General features: G+C 42.9%; 1 protein-coding gene across 8 annotated transcripts in view; it reads right to left on the bottom strand.

Annotated features, from left to right (window-relative positions):
* MTM1 (myotubularin 1) overlaps positions 1–11,581 on the bottom strand; it is a 45,282-nt gene extending 33,701 nt beyond the window's left edge. For 3 of the 8 annotated variants that reach the window (XR_004750398.1, XM_035324969.1, XM_035324970.1), the window contains exons 1-2: positions 5,654–5,693; positions 5,167–5,288 (exon numbers count right to left, since the gene is read on the bottom strand). Coding sequence is in view for 2 of the 8 variants with exons in the window: in XM_035324969.1 (XP_035180860.1) it covers positions 5,167–5,169 (3 nt within the window). In the remaining 6 variants the exon portion in view is untranslated. Of the gene's footprint in view, positions 1–1,134; positions 1,289–4,015; positions 4,192–5,166; positions 5,289–5,653; positions 5,694–11,560 lie in introns of those variants that run through there. The other 5 variants (XM_035324973.1, XM_035324972.1, XM_035324976.1 and 2 more) reach the window with 5 other exon arrangements.
* Between the last annotated feature and the right edge of the window lie 1,410 nt (positions 11,582–12,991).

The raw sequence follows: 12,991 nt of genomic DNA, 5'->3' as shown, positions 1-12,991 counted from the left end.
TCTGTCAGCACCACCACTGCACAGCCCAGATAATGCAGTACCTTCATTTTCAGAAATAACACATGGAATAGAGCAGAACCCCAGGAATTTTAAGGCAGTAGCAAAGTTATGATAACCATGAAGGGAAGAAAAAAAAAGCAAAAAACATATCATCGTGTGAGAAGAAAGGAATGTAAATCCCTTTTTTTAAATGGAAAAGCAACAGTCCTGAAGGGTCATGCTAGCAAGAACATCCAAGTTCCACATCAGAGGGTCACTGAAATAAGCATCAGCACCTGCACCGTTAGTAAATAAGCCTTTCCTGAAATGAACAGCAGTCTCTCGTATCATTAAAGGTTAATAAAATTTTCGAATTAGGTATCAAGGGATATGTAACAACTCACAAGAAAGCTCGGCACCAGTGAAGGCAGCTGCCAGCCGTCAGCTCTCCCTGTGCAAATAGCACCAATCAGCCACAAATCTCAGTGAGAACCAAGCACCAAAACCAACTAACGAAGTCCACAGAAATAAATACATCTCTTGTGCACTCATTTAGCCAGTTACGTATAGCACAAAGGAGCTACGCTCAACACTGGAAACAAAAATAGAGTAGCAGAAGTCTACAAAGCTTAAAAAGCTTCAAGAGAGTAAGCAATGCAAGGCAGAGCATTCCAGTACCAAAACAGATATAAAGGTGTTTTAAAAAGGCAAACAAAAAAACCAGCAGACCCACACCACAGAAATATTTGTTTATATCTATTTTTTTTAACGGAAAAAATGCAAACAAGCTTCCTGCAACAGTGGAAGATACCAATGCAGGTTTTATTTAGAAGCAGAACTCTTTTTAATATAATGACGTCACTCCTCATATTTAGGCATAGTTAGAGGTTAAAATCAGTGTTTTTAGTTACAAGTCATACAGCACGGACATCAGAAGCATACCTAGAGGCACACCAGTGCAGACATCATATTTACACGTACGTACCTGTGGCCAGCAGAACTAACTACCTGCTAGTTGTTAAGTGACTGACGGCAAACAGAAAGGTCTGTACAGCACAAGGGAAACTGACCCATCTGCAAGAAGTGAGCATCACTTACACAGGAAGAGGAAGAGGCTCTCTTAAACCACTTAAAACCGCATTTACAATTTCTTACCAGCAGTGCTCAAGCGCAGATCATATCTCACAGGCACCAACAGTCCCCTTTGCACATCAAGGCACAGCTTCTACCTGTTCTCACTCCCGAGAGGATCGCTGGGGTCCACCTGGATTGACAGATCATCAAATCTCCCATTTCTGCTTCACCATCACTGTGACAGGGTACCAAATCTTTCTGAGTGCAAGCTCTCAGTAACGGAGCCTGCAGCCTGTCCTCAGGTGGGACCTCACGATCCCACTGACTTCAGGCTGGATGGTTTCCCTTGTGGTTCTTCTCCCCTAACGTCTAAATGATCTCCCCCACATACACACGAAATCTGTGCTGCCCAGGGAAGGCATTTGAGCTTTCAAGTGTCTTTGAAAGCATTCTCAGTTCAAGCTGTAACTAGACCACAAAAAGCACGTCAGCAGTACGAGCCTCGAGGGGATGCAGCGCATGTAGAACTAGTATTTTGCCCTTCTCTAAGGAAGTTTAAGTCAATTAATTAAATTAATCAGTAAGGTATTATAAAAAAGGCTTTAGTCTACTAAACAAAGTGTTACTTAGAAAAAAAACTTGACATCCAGAGCTACCTGTTTGCTAAAAGCAAATTCCTCATCATGCTTTAGGAAAAGTGCATTCCAGCATCCCTGAGGTTGCCAGTTCTATGCTAGACTGCCAATAGCAAGCTGTATGACTCCGTGGAGCGCTGGGTTTTTGAAGGATCAGAAACGCTTCCTCCCCCAAAAAAGCATTCTCTAGTTCCCTAACATGCCCCGTATTTAAAAAGGCAAGTCACTGTCCCCAAAGAACTCGGCAGGAACAGCTGCATATGAACAAAAGCTGACAACACACAAGTGACTGCTAATGCAGCACACAAATGCGAAGCGTGGCAGCTGCTTGCACATTCCTGTTCTACAGGCATCACTCCACCATCCACTTCTGAAGACATCAGGAGGAAGACCCTGCATCGCCAAAGAAAAAATAATATCCTGACAATTAACTTAAACAAATGGCAGCACACAGCAAAAAAGTCTGCCCGAATATTTTCTCATTGCCACTCTAGTCTATGCACTTCTGTGTGCATGTTTCATAAAATACATCCTGTAGCTTGCACGTTCAGGCCAGGTAGGAAATATTATTTGGAGGAAGAAAGAAAACTTTTGTTCTGCCTTGGTATTTCTCCTGTCTCCAAGTGAGGGTTTTCATTAATGCATTAACCTCTCATGGAATTTGACTCCCATCCGACTTTCAAAATAAACATAACTTTCAACAAGACCTCACATAAAAGTTCACAACATTGCTTTTTCTAATTATCAACCCAATTGCTTCCTTCTTTCAAAGTATATTGAAAACATAGCTCAGGGTGAAATCCTGGGCTTTTACCCTGGTTAGGTTTTTTTTTTTTTTTCCCCCAGAGCGACACAAGCTCCCTCATGGAGAGACAGTACAGCAGGACACGTGCCATCAGGAGCACTGAGTAACTCACCGCTGACGGACTTTGATCTACTAGATATTTCTCATGCTGTATACCATAGTAACATGGCAAAACAGCACCTACTTCAGTTGTAACAAATATAATTATCTGCTAAAGCCTGTTCCCTAGCATTTGTCAGAGGTCTATTGCTAGCATGAGTTACAAGGAGTTACTTCTGCCCACTCCAACTCGCTCTTTGCTTTTCCTGTATTTGTTCTCTGCGCAACAGCATTCATTTGCCATGATTATCTTTTTTCCTGACATTTTCTTAATATTTACTTCAATAACCGAGTTCTGAAGTGGAGGCTCAGTTATAAGCAGATCAGAGAAGGCAGCAGTTTTCCTTCAATGCACGTAGCCTTGTACAGCAAAGTAGCTGTTACATTTAGCTAGATTCGGTGGCGAGGCAGGAGTGAGTGAGTTTAGGACCCCTTTGTCATGTTACTTCTAGAACCAGCGTTACATCTGTAGGATACCTATGCCTGAAGGCTGATCCGTGGCTTTCTAAACCCACTCAGACTATTTTCTCTACTTTGCATCCCCTGCAGGGAATGTATACCTCCCACATTGTCAGAAGCTGATGCAGTTGACAGGAATGCCTATGGGACAGCAAATACAGCTTCAACGTTTTCTATTAAGAAAATCTTCAGCTGCTCTTTGCTCATTCTTCTTGAAAGATATCCCCGTAGGCCACTATAGCTCTGTTGCTAAAGATTTAACTGATGATTGCACGGGAGAAAAGGAAATGGTAACTGTTACACATTGATGTACAGTATAAAAAAATGACACTCATGGTTAAAATGACATCCCCTTTTCAGGCATTCCTCCAACTTTCCTTTGAGAACATGCACAACTGATGCATCAGAGTCATTCTCTTTCATCTACTCTGCTTGGTTCCCTCTTCTGCTACATGTATTCCTTCCCTGAATATTACACACGCTGCCACGGAGAAAGTGCTGTTCTGAGTTTGTCCCTGTTCAAACAGAAGCAGACCAAGGACTCTGCTGAAAACACCCACAAACAGTTCTTTGCTTCACTCCCTAAAGAGGAGAGACCTGGGAGTAGCCTGCCTAAATTATTCATCAGGCAGCACTGTACTTTTGGGTGTGCTCTCTTTCAAGCAGCGGGCTTGAACAACAGGAACTTTGTTGGGCACAGAAAGTTCAGTATTTTTGTATTTCGCAGCTGCCTCTGTACATTAGGCATTAATAGATCCAGCCACACAACAGCCCCTGGCACGTGGCCCTTCTGCTCGTTATATGTAACCACCCAGCAAAGAGGCTGGGCTTAGATTTTTTTGAAAAACACAAACCCTACCTTACACAAAAGAACAACCTGCTCTACTTGAAGAAAACTTGCTTTTGTTTTCTCTTGCTCGGAAGCCCCCATGTTTAGTAAGCCATAGAAAACAGAGGTGCCCACCTCGGTGTGTGACGAAAGGACGACAGCGCGTGCCGTCCTTCAGCCTTCAAACCCCACTCTTGTGCTGTAGCTGGACCTTGATGGGAATGCAGCAGGTAGGAAGACACTGCTAGCGTTGCCAGCGTACTCCCTCTGATACTACTTTTTTAAAAGCTTCAGAAAGGAAGCAAACCCCCAGAACAGTCACTATAAAAAACATTCTGGAGAAAGGAAACAAACAGAACAAGTTCTTTTTATGTTTTATCTTGTGTCAGCAGGTTTGGCATCAAGCAGTTGGAACAGAGAAGAACTTTCTCTTCCGAATCTTTATGACAGTTTTCAAACGTCTCTGATGTGGAAATTCTACACAGACTCTTAACCATCCTCACATTCCCCATACGTATTTGGGCATCACACTGCCCACTGTTAAGCATTTCCTCTGTCACCTGTTCCCAAACAACACTGGCGTTCGTTTCTTTTCCAAATACATTCAGGAATGAATGTCACATGAAAGGTAATGTGTAACACGAGGAAGTCAGAAGGAACAGACCGTGAAACCAAACTTAATGTTACGCAGCCCAAGTTCTTATAAAAATTAATGTTGCCTCCTTTAAAAGAGCACACACACCGTTAAAGATTTACAGTGAGCTCTCACGAAACTGGTCTTGCATTCTAAATCGACTCTTACTAGTTAACTTTGTACCTCCACATAGCACGAGTACCTCAGCTTTAGAGTTTGCTCAGCCTCAGCGATGCCACAGCCTGTCTCTTCCAAAGAAGCTTCTGAGACAGTGCAGAAAGGGAAGATTCTGCCCTTCATCGGAAGCATCTCTTAACTCATCTCTTGTGACTCATGCCACACAATGCAGCTACATACAGCCCCAAAAGTTCTGTGCATTAAGGCTTGGTGTGCTTGCCAGCTTTGTTATTAACTGTACAATTTGACTTCTTTTTAACCACATAAACCACAAATTAACATTAAAAACTCTAGCAGGAAAGCGGTTCTGGTTTTGTATAGCAATAAGGTACAAAACCTTGAGATACCCACCCATCAAACAACAATACAGCCCCAAAACTGGCATTGTGCGTTAAAGCCAATGTACTTTTAAGCACATACAGGTTCATTTAGTGCCTTTTATGACGAGCCAACACTTGTTCTGCAGACCCCTTACCATCCACACAACCGTAATGCTGAACTCCCCTACGTTGCCTTCCACAGCCTCATGAAAACCGGGGCTTTCTGCAGAAGAAAGAGAAGCCAATACCTCTCCTATCCTCTCAGCTCCACGTGCATCTGAAAAACAGGTAAACGAAGGGGAATTAGGGAGGAATTATGCTGTTTTACCCCTACAGCACAAAGACCGGCAGCAGCCCATGACACCCAGAGCCACCCTCACCCCGAAGCAACACCGAGCCCAGGGCCCGGCTCCCCTCAGGAGCACCCCAGGTCCCCTCACGCCCCAAGCCCGGCCCAGGAGCGAGCCCCGCAGCGGCCCCAAATGCCAAACCCAACGGGGCGAGCCCGCACCACGGCCGGGGGCAAGGTCGGGGCCGGCCCCGCTCCCCCGGAACCCGGGGCCGAGCTGAGGACGGGGTACGAGGGCGAGGAACCAGGGACTGAGGGGGGCTGAGGGGCGGCACCGCCCGACCCACACTCACCGCGGCCCCACCGCCGTCGCCGTCCCGGGCCCGAACTCGGCCCGCCCCGCCGGAACTGGGCCGGGCCGCCGCGCGTGGGCTGCTGGGGGCTGTAGTCTTCGTGGGGCCTGCCGGGACCTGTAGGCGCGTGGGGCGCTGAGGGAGGAGGCGGGAAGGGGGCGCTGAGGGGAAGAGGCGGGAAAGGGGGCGCTGAGTGGAGCTGACGGTGCGGGAGCGTCGTCGCTGGCAGCGGCACCTTTTCTCTCCAAGCAGGGAATTCCTAAATAAAACACTGTGGAGGAGGAAGGAAAAACTCAGGAAATATCTTCTAGAAGGTGGATCAAGTTGACCAGTCAACGGACATTAATAATCATAGATATATATCCCACTCGCCCAAGCCTTCTCGACATGCCCTGACAACAAATAAAAATTTACATGAATTTTATGATGCAGGCATCAAGAACATTCTATAGCAAGATTGAAATAAATAAATTCTTGGACCACCTTACAAAATGGCCCATTGTCACCATACAAACCAACGGCTGTGTATGGCCAGAGGTGGTAATTTGGGGGTGCTTTGCTGTCTGCTGTTGCTTGCCCTCAGGAAAAGGGCCTTTGGGATATTACAAAACATTTGTGATGTTTCAGAGTGTATTTGTGAATTACAAAGTGACCACGTCCAGCTCCTTCAGGAGCTAACTTGTTCCTGTCAGTGGAGAGCCAGTTGCTCTCCCTTCTCAGGACTGGACATGACAGAAGAGCAGAGCAAAGGGGAGAGGGAAAAAAAAAAAAAAAAAAAAAAAAAAAGATACAAACAAAAGAACCACCTTGGGCCCCTTCATGATTCCATACAATTACAAGCTTGTTGTGCAGGTTAGCCAAGCCTAGCAGCTCCAGCAGCACCCACCTCACACCAGCACGGTGGCAGCGCTCGCCCTGTCCTCTGCTGGAAGGCAGACCATTACCTGCCCATACCGTGCCGACAACCACAGCCTCTGCTTTTTCACATCTTCCTCAAAAACTTTCTTCGGTTTCTTTTGCCAGTCCTTTGTTGTCCGTGAACAAACAGCTACACCATCTGAAGGTCTGACTGAGCTACAAGCGCTTTGAGGTGAGCCATGCGTTGGTACCAGACAGGGTGTCTTTTCAGAAGGAGCCACAAGACAATCACTTGCAAATTAGTTTTATTCATTACTTTTAGGTGTCTCCTTTGCTATCAACAATTTCTATCTTGAATTCCAAAAACTGTAGAGAATCGAAGCAAAACATGCAAGGGATGGATCCTCTTCTCATGAAAAAAATGTTTCTTGAGTAAATATTTTTCTACAATGAACATGGAACTGTGAGTTTAAAATTAATAAGAAGCAGAAGTAAGCAGTGAGGAAAAAGATGAAATATTAGTTCACATCCGTCATTCAGGTAGTCTTGTTTGTTGTCTTCTCCTCTGATACACCCTTGCTTCTGACCTCATCCCTTCAGTAAAGACTAGCTAGAAAATTCACTGGTGCCATTTTGAAGCCTTGCTTTTATCGACTCCAGTATAGTATTTTCAACTGGAAATCATGAATCAATGTATTGCATTTTATATATATTTAAGTATATATCTATTTGTCTACACAGGAGAACCTTTTTATTTGAAGTCTTTCATAATGTCAGAGAAAAGCTTTAAAATGCAATTTTTTGCCTCACTCATTTAGCGATCTTAGATTTGAAGAGTCAGAAAAGTGCTCTCCACAATTACTCTCTGAAATTTCGTTCAAACAACAATTTCCATTCACAGCAATGCCTCTTTACTGCACAGTGGTATGCTTTCCTAACTAAACTCCATGCTTTTGTCTCTATTACCTTCTTATGAACGCTGAGTGGGATTTCACCTTCTGAATGCAGTCACGGGTGCCCCATGAGCCCTACACCTGCATGGTCAGATGCCTGTAAGATGTGAACTGGACAAAATGCACTTTGAGGCACCTGACCAATGATTCACCTGATGGCTATTTGGTTCTGCAAGAACATACATTATTTAACTTTTGGGATATTTAGGCTGTCTCTGTATTTCTGAGTCTGTTCTTTCTTCTTTTGTATTGTAGCATATGGTGGCTGTGTCATAATCAGCCCAGACAGCACACAAATACTCCAGCCTCCATCCAATCTCTGGACCATCTGGATAAGAACTGGTTAATTGAGAACCCTAATGCCATTTTGAGCTCAGCATAGTTAAAATAGCATTGTGCCTTCTCCCACAAGTACTCTCTACTTTATCTATTACGCTATTATCTGCCTGTACATAATCATCTTGGACTCAGACCTTTCCATAGTCCTTTATGTTCAGACTGTGTCTAAATCTGTCCATATAGCTAAAACTCCCATCTTCTCAAATCTCAATTACCTCAACATCCTTTCCTTTGGCCTTGGAAAATATAACCTTGTCTTGCTCATACCTATTGAGAATGCTGCTACAAAGCCCATTTTTCTTAGTCTGTCATTTTCACCACATTATTTCTCTCTTTTCATCCCTCTGCTAGCTCAGCCCACTCTATCATGTCGATCCTTACCAAGTTGTCTTTACTTTGAAAGGCCTGATAGCCGGTCTTCACCTTACTTGCCATTTCCATTCACTGCTGAGGTCTAACTGCAGCTCCCATCAGCTCGTGATGTCAGTTTTCACAGCCCACCTGTAACATGTTTAAACAACTTATTTTGTGCTTTCTTTTACCTGCCTTTTATTTCCAGGGTTGCTCTACACAGCCACAAACTTGCTGATCTTCAAAACCGTCTTCAAAGCCATCTTCAAAACACGGCTTAAAAGTTGTCTTTCCTGTAATATCTACAGTACAGTGTCACATTTCATTGTTCTGCCTCTCCTGTTTGTTTTTCCCACTTACTCCATTTCTTATTTTGACTGTAAAGCTCTTCAGAGTGGGAATGTCATTTGTGTTGATTCTGATCCATAACAAGGCTTTGCAGCACTAAGGTAATGCAAATAATTAAACACATACAGAACTGAGATGCCAGGGAAAGCCTAAGTACTATGAGTTTGATTATAAAAATGTACAATTTGGGAGCATAACCATACTTGATAGTAATATTAACCTGTTTTCCTACTATTTTAGGGAGAAGATGAACAAAAGTAATTGCAAGTAGGAATTCTCTATCCTTAAATCAAGCCCACAGGCCAAGGTAAATATGATTTTATATCCATCTACCTAGCAAAAATTTCATTTGGTAAAAGTTGTGACATAAAACAGAAAAGACAATGTAGTGTTAAATGTCATATTTTTATATGTAGGCCCATATGTTCACGTGTACATTTCCCCCCCCACACACACTTTTACAAGTTAAATATTAGAAATGATATTGTACATCACTGATTCTTTTGCTTTCCTTACACTGCACCATTTACACCCTTTGTTTCCTGTTATTGTCTTTTGTTTGCTAACTTGACGTTTATTTTTGTCCCTGCTAAATAAAGACTGCCAGATTTAATTATTATAAGCTGTACTTTAAGACCTCTTTAACCTATTTCTATCTAGCTTTTCCCTTCAATTAGCCTAATCATTTCTTTATCAAGTAACATGTTACCAAACGAAACACCTATAGCGCCCTAAAAATAAAAATAAAGAAAATTTGCCCCTTGCTGCTTGACTCACAGTAGCAATAAGGTGAGTTATGTAAGACGCCCGTTGTATTTCTGGATCCTGCAAGTCCCAAGGCTGGAAATAGCAATTGTATTTTGGGAACCATTTTCAGAAACACTGACTGAATGTACATGTTATTGTGAAATCAGGCAGAGGTAGGCTTTCACATACCTAGGTTTTGCAAGCACAGTACTGCTGATGCCAGAAGTTGACACATACCAACTGAAGGATAGATATACATATAATGTATGTACACACACACACCTGCTGTGACTAGTAGACAGACATCTATTAGATGCCGATTCTTTGTCCTCGAAGACAGGAAATTAATATCAGGCACTTACTGTTCCTATATTCAGGTTAAAAAATACACGTTGTTTTCCTCATGCAAATATTAGAAGCTGTTAGTATGTTTTATTTGAGACGTAGCTGCATTTCAGAGGAAGGCAAACTCATTCTCACATATTTCATAACTAATTTGCATAGTAAGTAAAAGGTTTTAAAAGCATTGGAATGACTTTGGATGAAAGGAACCAAACAAATGGAAGTTGGTAATATCCACTGAATTACCAGAACTATTAGTGGAATTAATTTTAGTACCATCAGAACAATGCCCCAAATTAAGAGAAATAGAAGAAAATCCTCTTAAATTAAATAGCACACAAAGGAATAAGCTTCCAGTGCACTTAAATGTAAATTGCAATAGAAAGTGACCTGTTAAATGTGTAAATATAGCTCATAAAACAGAAGTACCTTTTAGACTAATACCCATTAAGTGCTTTGCTTTTGGTCTGTGCAGAACTGAATTTCTCTGAAGGGCTGAGGTCTTACTCAAATCCCAAAAGAATTCTAGTGATGCCAGGCAGCTGAGACTGCAGCAGCAAACTGGTTAAAGTTAAAATACCTTGTAAAAGTCTCTCATGGATGCATCAAACAGTTTTATCAGTGTAAAAAGCCTCTGTCATATGGGACTCCCACGTCCCCTTCTATTTTTGTCAAGGTCCACACATGTACAACTTAATCTACAGTAGCATCTGGCTGAATCACTTAAAATTCAGCACGTAAAAGTTATTTTAAGCATTATTTTAAGTATGCCAGTGGACACAACACAGGCTGACGGAACAGAGTTCATGCATACTCTAAACAGAAATATAGTTTGTTTTCTAGTACAAGAGTCACATCAGCTGGTGGGACAGGAAGGGGAACATTTATGTCACCATTTACTCACAGTGATATATTCGTGCATTTTGGAAACACAGCACAGCCCCCCTCAGCTGCCATCCACTGGAGAAGAGGGGTTTGCTTTGAAATTCAGTCAGGCTCCAGGCAGCAGGCTGCAGTGGCTGAACAGTGAAGAGCCCAGAGATCCCAGGACTCAGCCAGAGAGCCTGTGGAAAGATCAGCACTGGGAAAGCCCTTCCTCTCTAGAAACGTGCTTCTATTTAGATCAGAATACACCAAACACTATCACAAAAATCAAGCAAAAAGATCACATCAGCAGCAGAAGTGGCTACTTATGCAGGATAGGAAATCAATGAGCTAGCCAGCTGTTCTGGGCACCACTACCCAGAGCATTACTGATTTCTCTCTCCAAAACCCAGGTGGTCCATTACTCTCTGCTCTCAGATGCTGGTGACAACCTTTAGGTTGGATTCAAGCCTGTGTCAGCAGAGACTCCCAGTTCACAGCTTGGGGAATTAATATGTTTTCTTTTGGCTTCTCAAAAAACTCACACTGGATTCATTTTGGTTGAATTCACATTTCCCCTGACTATGTTTTGTAGGGAAAATGGATCTAACGTCATTAGTCTAAGGTGCTGTTCTTTATAATAAAAAAGAAAACCCTTCACTGTAGTCAGTTTGCCTAAATAGATCACAGTGGGTGAGGAGAAACTGGGTTTCAGACGTAATTTTCTTTCCCATTGTTAGAGGAAATTGCCATTTATTGGCAGGGTTAAAAACAATCTGGCCGTCATGGCATTATCAGGCTTCTTCTTGGGAGCAGCAGCTCTAGCCCACCAGGCCAAGCAGCTCCATTTACGTGGATGTACTTATTCACAGCGATATGAGAGGGAGATGAAATTTAAATGAAACAACTAAGAAATCAGTGTATTTTACTTAACCTTGACTGCATAAGTGAGAAAAGTCTTCTTCAAAACCTTCTGCACTGGCAAACATCACCCCTCCCCAGGAATATTCAGCATAACTAGGAATGGCTGGAGTGCTGAACAGCAGAATGGGGAGCATAGGGAAACTTTGACACTAACGGGAAGGGCCCCGAGTTCGGTGCTTACCTTTTTAGATGGTGCTTTAAGACCTCAGGTAATCCCTTCAGAATGCTGCGGTGTGGGTGTGCGATGGAGGTTTTTCTGTTAACTCCCGTGGGACCAAGAATCATTCTGGTGGTACTGAAAGAGACAAGTTGCTGTGAATCAGCTTGCCTGCCTCATCTGTGCACTCCGGTGAGTAGGAGAAAATCACTTTGTTGTGAAGCAGAACTTCTTTGGTTGATCTAATGAGTAAAACAAAACCCCTCTCAGCTCTGCAAGATCATTGGGACAAGCTGGGGCTTAGGAAGCCCTGAACACATCAGATGCTGATATAGGTTTCTGCAGGCAATTATCAAAGCTTCAAGCAGCCACCTGAAAGAAATAATGGCTTTTATTGGAGTTAACGCAGTAATTTCTCCCACGAAGCTTCTTGTGAATAATTCTTGCTGGAAAAATTGTACATGATTTCTTTTCATTTATGTTTTAATGCAATTTATTATACAACAGCGACCTCCATTCAGGGTTCAGAAGATCAGAGTACTTACAGTAATCTTCACAGCACTTTGTATCTCCAGCTACAGCTTACATTCACAGCATGAAAAGAATAAGAAGTTAATGTACCAAATCAGAAAGTCTCTCTGTGACAGCGTTAATCTCTGTGTTGAGTTATTATTTATTAGTAGTACTATGGTAGCGTCTGCAGACCGGGGCCTCATTGTGTTGGGCACTGCATAAAACACACAAAGAATATATTTGGTTTCTAGAACAGCTTACAGTTTATGTTTGAGGATACGGACAAGAGGTACTACAGCTATCATTATTGCCACAGCCAGAGGCAAAACTCTCTTCATGCTTACTGTGGATGCTGACACCAGGAATAAGATCACCTACTGACAGACAATTAAAATTAAAACATTATTCTGGGATCAGAGCTCAAGGTGCAAGAAGATGAAAAGAGCCTCCCTGTCTGATTTCATGCAAGGCCAAGCACAGTTGCAGATAGTATCTTGCTATACTCCTGGGTACATTAGCCATCCGTAAGAAGCTCAAGAGTTTCTAAACCAGTCAATCAGAGAGATGTCTGCAAGCTGAAGTGCCGGGTAAATGGGGAAACATTTACGTATCCCCGTGAGCTAGAGAGTGCTGGGAAAGGGGGCACCTATGACGGCAGAGCTACATGGGGCTTGGCGTGTCGGCTTTTGGTGTAGCAGCTGGAAACATAGGCATGTTTTTTTTGGCTTCTATACTGGTAACTGTTCCAGGATGCAGTGACCTCTTTTTACTCCCTCTAGCAAATAACGTTTAGTTCTCTGCTGAAAACTGTATTTTCATCACAACTAAATTGTAGCCGGTTTCTGAGCCTGATGCAACTTTCGTCTTACCCAAGAACCAACCCCCTTCCCCCCCCAATTTTGAACTGCTGGCTAATTGTACCAAATGCAAAAGACAGACAGT

This window comes from Oxyura jamaicensis, chromosome 4, assembly GCF_011077185.1.
Source record: "Oxyura jamaicensis isolate SHBP4307 breed ruddy duck chromosome 4, BPBGC_Ojam_1.0, whole genome shotgun sequence".
NCBI classification, from domain to species: domain Eukaryota; kingdom Metazoa; phylum Chordata; class Aves; order Anseriformes; family Anatidae; genus Oxyura; species Oxyura jamaicensis.
This window is presented reverse-complemented; position numbering and strand designations above follow the sequence as displayed.